At 42.1% G+C, this 12,662-nt stretch overlaps 2 protein-coding genes across 2 annotated transcripts in view; both read right to left on the reverse strand.

Moving 5' to 3' along the window:
* Positions 1-555: 555 nt before the first annotated feature.
* On the reverse strand, positions 556-10,304 carry LOC124598485 (zinc finger protein 596-like). The gene is made up of 3 exons (XM_047136004.1): positions 10,237-10,304; positions 2,452-2,501; positions 556-1,393 (listed from the first exon to the last, which is right to left on the reverse strand). Exons 2-3 carry the CDS (start codon positions 2,484-2,486, stop codon positions 556-558), a joined length of 873 nt encoding a protein of 290 aa, XP_046991960.1. The 5' UTR covers positions 2,487-2,501; positions 10,237-10,304.
* Positions 10,305-10,343: 39 nt separating this feature from the next.
* The window catches only part of LOC124621712, a 44,906-nt gene continuing 42,587 nt past the window's right edge, over positions 10,344-12,662 (reverse strand). Inside the window, exon 5 of the mRNA XM_047148314.1 lies at positions 10,344-10,436. Within this exon, the coding sequence (XP_047004270.1) occupies positions 10,404-10,436 (33 nt within the window). The 3' untranslated portion in view covers positions 10,344-10,403. The remainder of the gene's footprint in view (positions 10,437-12,662) is intronic.

The raw sequence follows: 12,662 nt of genomic DNA on the forward strand, positions 1-12,662 counted from the left end.
AGTTTTGCTCAGATGAGCTTCAAGGATTGTAGTTACTGAAGTCTGCATATTTGTTCCTATATTTCCCGACCGAGTTTCCTGTAGTTTGTGTCGTTTTCATTTGACTACCCTTACATGTAGCATCTATGGACACTTTTTGTCCGCGCTCTTGCACAGATTACCTTGTACTATGTAGACAGTAATAAAATGTGTACTATACATGGGATTCCATGTGGTTATTAAGGCTATGTTTGCTCTTAAACCTCTTCTGACACACATCACAGCCAAATGGGCATTCTCCAGTGTGGACACAAATGTGCCGCATCAGGGTAGACTTCCGTGTAAATTTCTTATGGCAGACGCTGCAGCTGAATGGCCTGTCACCTGTGTGCCTCTGTGAGTGGAGCTTGAGGCTGGTACTCCGTGTAAATGTCTTGTGACAGACACAACAGATGTATGGATGTTCACCAATGTGCACTTGTGAGTGTTTCTTCGAGTGGATCTGACTCCTAAATGACTTGCCACACTCATCACAGATGTACGGACGTTCATTTGCGTGCATATATGAATGATCCCTCAGGTTGCTGCTGGTCTTAAATCTCTTCTGACACACATCACAACTATATGGACCTTCACCAGGTCACTACTGTTTGTTAAGCCTTTATGACACACACTACAACTATGTGGACGTTCATCTGTATGCAGCAGCACATGCCTCTTCAGGGTGCCACTTTCTGTAAATGTCTTGTTGCAAATATCACAACTATACGGGCGTTCATCAATGTGCTGCAGCAAATGCCTTAGCGTGTTAGCATATATGAAAGTCCTGCTGCAAAAGTCACAGCTGTATGGATGTTCATCTGCATGGAGATGAGAATGATTCTCCAGGTCGCTGCTGTTCATGAATCCCTTCTGACACACACCACAACTATATGGACGCACACGCGTGTGCAGATGTGAAAGATTCTTCAGGTCACTACTGTTTGTGAAGCCCTTATGACACACACTACAACTATGTGGACATTCACCTGTATGCAGCAACACATGCCTTCTCAGGTTGCTGCTGTTGTGAAATGTCATGTTGCAAACATAAAAACTGTAAGGGAGTTCTGCACTGTGTACACAGGAATGGATCTTCAAGTTGTTTCTGTTCTTGAATGTTTTTCTGCAAATGTCACAGCTGTATGGGTGCTCATGCAGACGGGAATGCCTCTTCAAGCTGTCACTCCTTGAGAATATTTTGTGGCACACACTGCAAGAATGCAGCATGTCATCTCTTTTATTACCACAGGAGGCTTCCCGGTTGGAGGTGCATGGTACGTTGTGGTCTGTTCCTGCAGTTAGTCCAACTCTGGCAATTAAACTGCCACTGATATTAATACTGCTGCCATCCTCCATGTCATCAGGGTGAAAACTGCAAAATTGCAAAGGGAAAAAAATGTCAGTAAGTTTTGTTAAATGGTAAAATATTCTAAACGAAAAATAATAATAAACTGTCTCACATAATTCTCAACAAGAAACTACATGTATCAAAGACTGTAAACAAGGCTATAAATGAGCAACAGAATACTTTGACATTGCAGATTTACTTTCTTCTCCAATTGTGGATCATATGCGTACAATTATAGGTACAACAAGTTTAATAACTCGTACAAAATTTGCACTCACTCACTCATCATGTTCTGTGGACTGTACTGTGAACGAGAATCTTCAATAACAGTGAATGAGTCAACATACAGTTCTTTATACAGGAAGCAGCTGTCAAAAACTGTATTACCAGTTAACTATTGTTAAACTGCTTTAAATTCTTTCTGCTTATCGAGAAGAGAGTCCTAATTAACAGGAAAACTGCTAATTTAGCAAAAGCTGCTTTTATGTCAGTCACAGTAAACAGATGTCATTTCTGTAGGATTTCCTTATCTAAGTACAAGGATATCTATGAGAGTTGTCCAGAAAGTTCCGATCAGTAGCGAAATGGAAACCACAGTGAAAACCAGAAACATTTTATTTTAAACAGTTAGGTACACCTTCCACCCACTTCTCTACATAGTCGCTACTCCAACTTCGAATTCTGTCACAGTGTTGTATCAACTTTCCAATATCCTAATCATAGAAAGCAGCTGCCTGTGCTTTTCGCCAGTTATCTGCAGCTCATTGTCTGTGGAAAAATGTTGTCTCCATAGCCAGCGGTTCTTGTGAGCAGAGATGAGATGCTCACTGTTCACTCAAAACTGACAAGAGCGACACGACACTATCAACAGGCATACTAGACACCACCCAGCACATCTGTGCAAAGCTTTACTGGATTTTCTCAGTGGTTTCCATTTCACGACCAGTCAGAATTTACTTTCTGGACAACCCTCTTATTAAAAAAAGGAGTTCTCTGTACACTCTAAGTCTAAACAAATACTTGAACAAGGAACTACATATCAGAATAATTAAAAAGAAGAACTGAAGGAAGCTGTACAATACCTTTCAGATTCACTGCCACAACTTATTGACTCCATTTCAAATTTGAGGACCTGAAACATTATAAAAATAAAATAATAATGATAATAATAATAATAATGCAGGAGTAGGTTTAATAATGAATAAAAAAATAGGAGTGCGGGTTAGCTACTACAAACAGCATAGTGAACGCATTATTGTGGCCAAGATAGACACAAAGCCCATGCCTACTACAGTAGTACAAGTTTATATGCCAACTAGCTCTGCAGATGATGAAGAAATTGATGAAATGTATGATGAGATAAAAGAAATTATTCAGGTAGTGAAGGGAGACGAAAATTTAATAGTCATGGATGACTGGAATTCATCAGTAGGAAAAGGGAGAGAAGGAAACATAGTAGGTGAATATGGATGGGGGGGGGAAGAAATGAAAGAGGAAGCCGCCTTGTAGAATTTTTCACAGAGCATAACTTAATCATAGTTAACACTAGGTTCAAGAATCATGGAAGAAGGCTGTATACCTGGAAGAATCCTGGAGATACTAAAAGGTATTAGATAGATTACATAATGGTAAGACAGAGATTTAAAAACCAGGTTTTAAATTGTAAGACATTTCCAGGGGCAGATGTGGATTCTGACCACAATCTATTGGTTATGAACTGCAGATTGAAACTGAAGAAACTGCAAAAAGGCGGGAATTTAAGGAGATGGGACCTGGACAAACTGAAAGAACCAGAGGTTGTAGAGAGTTTCAGGGAGAGCATAAGGGAACAATTGACAGGAATGGGGGAAAGAAATACAGTAGAAGAAGAATGGGTAGCTCTGTGGGATGAAGTAGTGAAGGCAGCAGAGGATCAAGTAGGTAAAAAGACGAGGGCTAATGGAAATCCTTGGGTAACAGAAGAAATATTGAATTTAATTGATGAAAGGAGAAAATATAAAAATGCAGTAAATGAAGCAGGCAAAAAGGAATACAAACGTCTCAAAAATGAGATCGACAGGAAGTGCAAAATGACTAATCAGGGATGGCTAGAGGACAAATGTACGGATGTAGAGGCTTATCTCACTAGGGGTAAGATAGATACTGCCTAGAGGAAAATTAAAGAGACCTTTGGAGAAAAGAGAGCCGCTTGTATGAATATCAAGAGCTCAGATGGCAACCCAGTTCTAAGCAAAGAATGGAAGGCAGAAAGGTGGAAGGAGTATATAGAGGGTTTATACAAGGGCGATGTACTTGAGGACAATATTATGGAAATGGAAGAGGATGTAGATGAAGATGAAATGGGAGATAAGATACTGCGTGAAGAGTTTGACAGAGCACTGAAAGACCTGAGTCGAAACAAGGCCCCGGGAGTAGACAACATTCCATTAGAACTACTGACGGCCTTGGGAGAGCCAGTCATGACAAAACTCTACCATCTGGTGAGCAAGATGTATGAGACAGGCGAAATACCCACAGACTTCAAGAAGAATATAATAATTCCAATCCCAAAGAAAGCAGGTGTTGACAGATGTGAAAATTACCGAACTATCAGTTTAATAAGTCACAACTGCAAAATACTAACGCGAATTCTTTACAGACGAATGGAAAAACTGGTAGAAGCGGACCTCGGGGAAGATCAGTTTCGATTCCGTAGAAATGTTGGAACACATGAGGCAATACTAACCTTACGACTTATCTTAGAAGAAAGATTAAGAAAAGGCAAACCTACGTTCCTAGCATTTGTAGACTTAGAGAAAGCTTTTGACAACGTTAACTGGAATACTCTCTTTCAAATTCTGAAGGTGGCAGGGGTAAAATACAGGGAGCGAAAGGCTATTTACAATTTGTACAGAAACCAGATGGCAGTTATAAGAGTCGAGGGGCATGAAAGGGAAGCAGTGGTTGGGAAAGGAGTGAGACAGGGTTGTAGCCTCTCCCCGATGTTATTCAATCTGTATATTGAGCAAGCAGTAAAGGAAACAAAAGAAAAATTCGGAGTAGGTATTAAAATCCATGGAGAAGAAATAAAAACTTTGAGGTTCGCCGATGACATTGTAATTCTGTCAGAGACAGCAAAGGACTTGGAACAGCAGTTAAACGGAATGGACCGTGTCTTGAAAGGAGGATATAAAATGAACATCAACAAAAGCAAAACGAGGATAATGGAATGTAGTCAAATTAAATCGGGTGATGCTGAGGGGATTAGATTAGGAAATGAGACACTTAAAGTAGTAAAGGAGTTTTGCTATTTAGGGAGTAAAATAACTTATGATGGTCGAAGTAGAGAGGATATAAAATGTAGACTGGCAATGGCAAGGAAATCGTTTCTGAAGAAGAGAAATTTGTTAACATCGAGTATAGATTTAAGTCCCAGGAAGTCGTTTCTGAAAGTATTTGTATGGAGTGTAGCCATGTATGGAAGTGAAACATGGATGATAACCAGTTTGGACAAGAAGAGAATAGAAGCTTTCGAAATGTGGTGCTACAGAAGAATGCTGAAGATAAGGTGGGTAGATCACGTAACTAATGAGGAGGTATTGAATAGGATTGGGGAGAAGAGAAGTTTGTGGCACAACTTGACTAGAAGAAGGGATCGGTTGGTAGGACATGTTTTGAGGCATCAAGGGATCACAAATTTAGCATTGGAGGGCAGCGTGGAGGGTAAAAATCGTAGAGGGAGACCAAGAGATCAATACACTAAGCAGATTCAGAAGGATGTAGGTTGCAGTAGGTACTGGGAGATGAAGAAGCTTGCACAGGATAGAGTAGCATGGAGAGCTGCATCAAACCAGTCTCAGGACTGAAGACCACAACAACAACAACAACAACAACAATAATAATAACCACCACCATCCGATATCATCACAGTGATTCTACAACTAGAGTATGTGAGGTAATCAGTAAGAAAGTAAACTTCAAATCAGTTCTGGAAGAATAACGAAACGGTGAAAGAGAGAGAGAGAGAGAGAGAGAGAGAGAGAGAGAGAGAGAGTGTAAGGCAGGAATTCTACGGGTCAAAGTGTGGAAGCAAAATACAATATTTGGATTAGGGCAGCCTTAGTGACTTGTGCAATGATAAATGACACACAGCACATGTACTGATACATACTAGGTACACATGACTTCGATCAAGCTGGAAAGTGTGTACTGAACAAGAAAGCAGAACAAGGTGATAAAGGAGGAGATTCTGGTAAATCTTCCCTCTGGCAGGTGTTGTTGGTTTGTGGTTGTTGCACGAGATACTTCTGCTCACTGAACTAATTGAAAACATGTGTGTAAGTGAGCAACATTGCTGTGTTCTGCTAAAGGTGATGAACAGCAACACTGCTAGTAACTATAAGACAGTAAACGTGCAAAAAGACATGTCCGCAACAGCACCAAATCTGCAGCAGCAGCGCTGAAGCTGCTGTTCCATCTCAAACATGAAACTAAGAGGACAGGATGTGCCTATGGCTAGGTCTTTTATGGCTACACTGGCACCACACTCCTGTAAGCTTTAGACTCAAATAGAGGTGTTGCGAACTATGAGGTTTGTGAGTAAAGTAATGAGATTGGTATTTTATAAACCAAAGTTTTTATTTTTTTTCCACCAACAGTACTGTCCCCTACAAAGCAGTTCCCTATGGCACCTACACAGTGATAGAGTCATCATTCCCAGTCTTGGTGGCAGTGCTAAAGGCCCGAACTGGTAGGGCTTTTAACATTGCAGTCACATTCTTTTGAATGCTCTCACGGGTCCCAAAATGGCATTCTTTTCAGACATTTTTCAATTTCAGGAAAAGAAAGAATTCACAAGGACACAGATCAGATAAATAAGGGGCTGTGGAACAACAGGAGTGCCTTTGAAAGTCAAAGTCTGCAGTCTCAGAGAGCTGAAACCACACTGCAAACAGCACCACCAGTGCATGATGGGGAGTGGCGACTGAGTGGGGGTAAGGAGGAGGCTGGGACGGGGAGGGGGAGGGATAGTATGGTGGGAGTGGCGGTCAGTGAAGTGTTGCAGTTTGGACGGAGGGCAGGAGAGAAGGTACAGAGGGGGTAAGTAGCAGAAAGGAGAGGAATAAAAAGAAGAAATTAAAAGACTGGGTGTGGGGGTGAAATGATGGCTGTGTAGTGCTGGAATGGGAACAGGGAGGGGGCTGGGTGGGTGAGGACTGTGACTAATGAAGGTTGAGGCCAGGAGGGTTACAGGAACATAGGATGTACTGCAGGAAAAGTTCCCACCTGTGCAGTTCAGAAAAGCTGGTGTTGGTGGGAAGGATCCATATAGCACAGGCTGTGAAGCAGTCATTGAGATGAGGGATATCATGTTCGGCAGCGTGTTCAGCGACAGGGTGGTCCACTTGTTTATTGGCCACAGTTTGTTGGTGGCTGTTCATGCGGAGAGACAGCTTGTTGGTTGTCATGCCTACATAGAATGCAGCACAGTGGTTGCAGCTTAGCTTGTAAATGACATGACTGGTTTGACAGGTAGACCTGCCTTTGACGAGATAGGTGAAGTTATTGACAGGACTGGAGTAGGTGGTGGTAGGAGGATGTATGGGACAGGTCTTGCATCTAGGTCTATTACAGGGGTATGAGCCATGAGGTAAGGGATTGGAAGCAGGGTTGTGTAAGGATGGATGAGTATACTGTGTAGGTTCGGTGGACGGCAGAATACCATGGTAGGAAGGGTGGGAAGGATAGCGGGTAGGACATTTCATTTCAGGGCACGACGAAAGGTAATCAAAACCCTGGCAGAGAATGTAATTCAGTTGCTCCAGTCCCGGATGGTACTGAGTTACAAGGGGAATGCTCCTCTGTGGCCGGACTGTGGGACTTTTGGAGGTGGTGAGAGACTGGAAAGATAAGGCATGAGAGATTTGTTTTTGTACAAGGATGTGAGGATAATTACGGTCAGTGAAGGCTTCAGTGAGACCCTCAGTATATTTAGAGGGGGCACCAGTGGCCACGCTGTACGGAAGGGACTTCTTGGCATGGAATGGGTGGCAGCTGTTGAAGTGGAGGTATTGCTGGTGGTTAGTAAGTTTGATACGGACAGAGGTACTGATGTAGCCATCTCTGAGGTGGAGGTCAACATCTAGGAGGGTGGCTTGTTGGGTTGAGTAGGACCAGGTGAAGCAAATGGGGGAGAAGTTGTTGAGGTTCTTGAGGAATGTGAATAAGGTGTCCTAACTTTAAATCCACATAGCAAAGATGTCATCAATGAATCTGAACCAGGTGATGGGTTTAGGATTCTGGGTTTTGAGGAAGGATTCCTCTACATGGCCCATGAATAGGTTAGCATAGGATGGTGCCATGCGGGTCCCCATAGCCGTACCATGGATTTGTTTATAGGTAAGGCCTTCAAAGGAGAAGTAATTGGGGGTTATAGTTGGTCATGGAGACTAGGAAGGAGGTTGTTGGTTTAGAATCCATAGGGCGTCTGGAAAGGTAGTGTTCGATAGCAGTAAGGCCATGAGCATTACGAATGTTAAGTGTACAGGGAGGTGGCATCAATAGTGATGAGCAGGGCACCGTGTGGTAAAGGGACATGAACTGTGGAGAGCCGGTCAAGGAAATGGTTGGTATCTTTTGTATAGGAGGATAGGTTCCAGGTAATAGGTTTAAGGTGTTGGTCTACGAGAGCTGAGATTCCCTCAGTGGGGGCACAGTAACCGGCCACAATGAGGCATCCTGGCTGGTTGGGTTTACGGACTTTAGGAAGCATGTAGAAGGTGGGAGTGCGGGGAGTGGTAGGGTTAAGTAGAGAGACGGACTCTGGGGAGGCATCCAGGGATGGACCTAAGGATTTTAGTAGTGACTATAGATCCTGGTGGATTACTGGAAAGGGATCACTGGGGCATGTGTTGTAGGTGGAAGTATCTGACAGCTGACGGAGTCCTTCTACCACGTAATCCTTGCAGTTCAAAGCAACGGTGGTGGAGCCTTTGTCTGCAGGTAGGATTATAAGGTCGGGATCAGTTTTTAGATGGTGGACTGCAGTTCTTTCTGCGGATGTAAGGTTAGTTTGCATGTTGTAAGGTTAGTTTGCATGTTGTAAGGTTAGTTTGCATGTTGTAAGGTTAGTTTGCATGTTGAGGGATTTGGGGAATGATGGTGAGGCAAGGTTCGAGGTTAAGAAATTCTGGAAAGTTAACAGGGGGTGGTTTTAAGGCAGTGGGGGTGGATCACAGTTGGATGGAGGAGTGAACTGAGTTAGGCAAGGTTCAATATTGGTCTTTGGTTGAGTCTGATTGGTTGGGTTGGTGGCGAAAAAGTGTTTCCACTGTAGGGACCGGGAGAAGGAGAGAAGGTCTTTAACTAGTCCTGCATGGTTGAATTTGGGAGTGGGGCAAAAGGTGATGCCTTTGGAAAGGGCTGATATTTCTGTGGGACTAAGGCTTCTGGAGGAAAGGTTCATAACTGTGTTGCAGGTATGTTTACGTTCTGGGTTCTGTGTGGTGGTGGGAGGGAGCTTTGGAGGGTGGGGTAATTGTAGTAGGTCTGTGAGACAGGGTTTGTCAGCTATGAGGGAGCGTGAGGGAAGTTTGGAGATTGTTGTGGAAGTGGTGGACAGTGGTACTCCGAGGTGGGAGTGAGCAGGATGGAGAGCTTTTCGAGGTGGCGTTGTGCATGTTGCTCAAGTTCCTGCAGGGCAAGAGTTTCAATGTGTGTTATGGGTTCCAGGAATTTGGGATTACATTTCAGGAAAATTTTGTGGATGGAGAGAAGGTACTGCAAGGAGGATTGGGCTTGGTTGAAATGGTTTTGTAGGACTATGTTGATGAGGGCTAAGGATTGGCAGAATCTGAACAGGTGGAGATCATTGTGGAAGGAGGGGTTGCACCTTGTATGTAGAAGAGCAAGGGCCAAAGCCTGCTTGCTGAGACATATGAACCACCACTTTTTTTTTTTTTTTTTTTTTTTTCTAACAGATGCCTCCTGTCATGGCTCAGTTTCAATGGTCAGTGACATGATTCACACCATATCCCTACAGCTCCACGAGGAAGGAAAGTGACAAAACTTGAGTAGTCTTTAATGGTTGCCACCATTTTGAATAAATTAGTAACCCCTCTCATAATGGAGGCAGCCAAAAAATGTTTCCAGATTTTGGTTTCTCAGTATGTTAGGCAACACTAGCAGGAAGTTTATTTTCTCTCAGAAATTTTGTTAACATTTTAAATTGTGATTATACTTTCAAGTAACTCAAAATAGAACCAATAGGGAAATAATGTATGCACCAATGGGTTGTTCATTATCATAGTGTCTGCAATCTGTCATGTGACTGATTGCTTATTAATTCCTACACAGTGTGCGATTTGCAGGGGGGGATGGAGGGGATTTCCCCCCCTCTGCAGCAGACCATCCCCTCCTCTGGTTTTAGTTTATGCATCCCAACCTGGGATGTTTATTTCCCATGCACTGGTGTAGAACTTTACATATAATTTAAATTTGTGGAGCCGAACACTGAAAGTTTTTAATACAGTCTTACTATTAATATGTTTGCTTATTAATTTTGAAAAAGTGTTATGTAGTAGTTAAGCATTTCAAAACATTTAGAACTAAATCATCATTCTTATGCTGTCATTGTTGCTTTCGTCTAAGGTGCGTCATCCGTTTACTTGCGAGGGAAGTAGTGTGGCAGTCACACCGCAACAGTAATACCACAGAGATGGGTGAACTGGGGGCTGAAATTCCCACCCCGAGCCCTGACGCAGGGTGGTGACCGGCCCGGTACCTGTGTGAACATTTACCTTTAGGTCACCTTTTGGCAACAGTATGACGCGGACTAACGCGCCTGGGACGAAAGCACAAAGTAGTGCGAAGTGAGCAACGGTACCTACCAGACGGGATCGGACAGTATGACTTCGCTAGCTGCGAACCACGTGGGTGGAGCTTGACACAGGCTCCCCAGCATCATGTACTCCAAATTAATTGGTGCCGTTCGTTCGTTGCCTCGCGTCCGCCAAACACACGGCGAACTTCACATGTTCCCACTCCAGTAGCTTCATTAGGGAGTTGAATGCGTCCGGGCCTGTAAGAACTACGGAATTTCAGGATGTCATTCAAACAAAGCAAAATTTCTGATTTCCTTAAGAGCCTGATACATGTACAAACTCTGACAGTTAGTATACTAACAGTGGTGCTAAAAGAGTTAAAATAGACAGTGAATGAAAGAAAGAAAACGGTAATGATGGTGCTAATACAGGAGAAGAGACTGAATCTCCGGTGACTGACAACTGTGACACGTCTCAAGGTAGGAATGGGAGTAACAGTACCCTTGAGATTATAGTAGCAAATTGTGTTGCCTTATCACGTTTCCAAAACTGGCAAAAGGCTAAGCCGTGGCTGTTCGTAAATGACAAAAACTTAGTAATATGCACAGTGTGTTCACCAGTTCGTGAACTTAAGGTGGAAAGCAGTGAACGTGTGCGTATCGATAACGCATTTGTAGCTGTTGTTTCTGCTAATAACACCAAAAAACTAAATGATAAAATCAGGGATCATAAAAATTCAAATCACAAATTAAGTGCGTAGAAATCATGAGCATAAAAGAAAAGAAAACTTTAAAAAAATGCGTGAGTGAAAGTGAAAAGTTGTGGGGAAAGCAGCATCAAGAAAAAGTAATCGCAACTGCTTTGTTGTTCAGGTCTGCATATGTAATAGCTAAACAGAAATTATAATTCAAATCGTATCCTGCAGTAAACGAACTACAAAAGCTGAACGGTTTATCAGTCGGTAATATGCTTCATTCTGACCATGCATGCCGAAATATCATTATGTTTGTAGGAGAAGGAATGAAAAAGAATCTTGCTCACTTCCTTGTAGAATAGGGTACAAACTTCAGTATCATGATGGACGAAAGTACAACGGTTTCCAATAAAACTTGTTTAATAATATATTTACGTTTGTCCTTTGAGTGAGTTGCTTGCAATTATTTTTTTGACATTGTTAAATTAGAAAGTGGGACAGGAGAATGCATTTTCAGCACATTGTTAGCAGCTTTTGAAAAGTATGACATTACAAATGATGTACTAAAAAACCACCTTGTAGGTATCGCAACAGATGGTGCCTCAACAATGCTTGCACCTTAAAAAGGCGTAGCCGCTCTACTGCGTAGTCATTTAAAACTGTCGTTCAATGTATGAACCACAAAATGGAATTAGCTGTCCACGATGTTATGAATGATGTAGCAGATGTATACCACATACAGGTTTTTTTAGATTCCTTATATTCTGTGTTTTCTAAAAATCAGAGACTACTACAAAGTGTTTCACAAGAATTATTCTCGCAGCTATTAAAACTACGCCGTATTTTTCGCGTACATTGGGTTGCTTCTTCATTTAATGCTGTTCGAGCTCTTCTTGACAGTCACAGTTCTCTTGTCCATCTTTTTGAAAAACTGAGACATGATGGTTCCCGATCAACTCAGGAGAGATCTAAATTTGAAGGTTTCATAAACATCTCACAAAGTGGTTGCTTGTAATGGAATTAGTTATGCTTTATGAGGCCCCAGAAGTTCTGCAAGTATTATCATCCTTTATGCAGAACAGAAATTCTTCAGTCCTTAAAGCAAATCTGGAAACTGATGTGGCTGTAAGAACTCTTTAAACACTGAAAACAAATGACTCCCCACGAATTAGGATGATAGTACAAGAGTTGGAGGAAAAGCATGCATTCAAAGCGGTATTAATTAAACAACCATCTTGTGATGAATATAACAGATTTCAGACATTTCGGAAGAAAGTTTTTCAGTCTTTGGTAGATAATATAAAAAAACGCTTTGAGGACCTGGATTTCTTTTCGGGTGTAGTCGTATTAAATTCAGATACATGGCCCTCAGATGTTTTATGGAGACATGTCAATTTCTCGCTTGTGTAATAAGTTGGATTTTAAATTACGTGAAAGCACGTGTGCATCACTAGTTAAAGATTTTCGAATCTATAAAGAAAATCCTCAACACATGCCCAATTCTGTGAAGGAACGTGTGAAAGCAGTCGAAGTTATACCTATATCTACGGCTGAATGTGAACGCGGATTTAGTGCCACGAATTTAACACTGACTGATCAGAGAAATCACTTACAAATTCCGACACTTTCAAATCTACTTTTCATTCCAATAAATGGACCTCCACTGCATTGCTTCGATGCAGAAAAAATTGCAGCAAGGTGGATCAAGCCTCAGCACTATAGCGCCCTTGACACACCAACAGGCAAACCCTCAAATCTTCAGGAGCAGTCTCATTCATCTCATCTCTTCAACTAAACT

This window comes from Schistocerca americana, chromosome 1 (assembly GCF_021461395.2).
Source record: "Schistocerca americana isolate TAMUIC-IGC-003095 chromosome 1, iqSchAmer2.1, whole genome shotgun sequence".
In the NCBI taxonomy this organism is placed as follows: Eukaryota; Metazoa; Arthropoda; class Insecta; order Orthoptera; family Acrididae; genus Schistocerca; species Schistocerca americana.

What these genes read in the sequence shown, in the direction of transcription:
- LOC124598485 (XM_047136004.1), bottom strand. Translation starts at nt 2,486, where the DNA reads ATGGAGTCAATAAGTTGTGGCAGTGAATCTGAAAG. An exon ending in TGTGGCAGTGAATCTGAAAG is followed by an intron (nt 1,394 to 2,451) that starts GTATTGTACAGC and finishes GCAATTTTGCAG; the next exon opens with TTTTCACCCTGATGACATGG.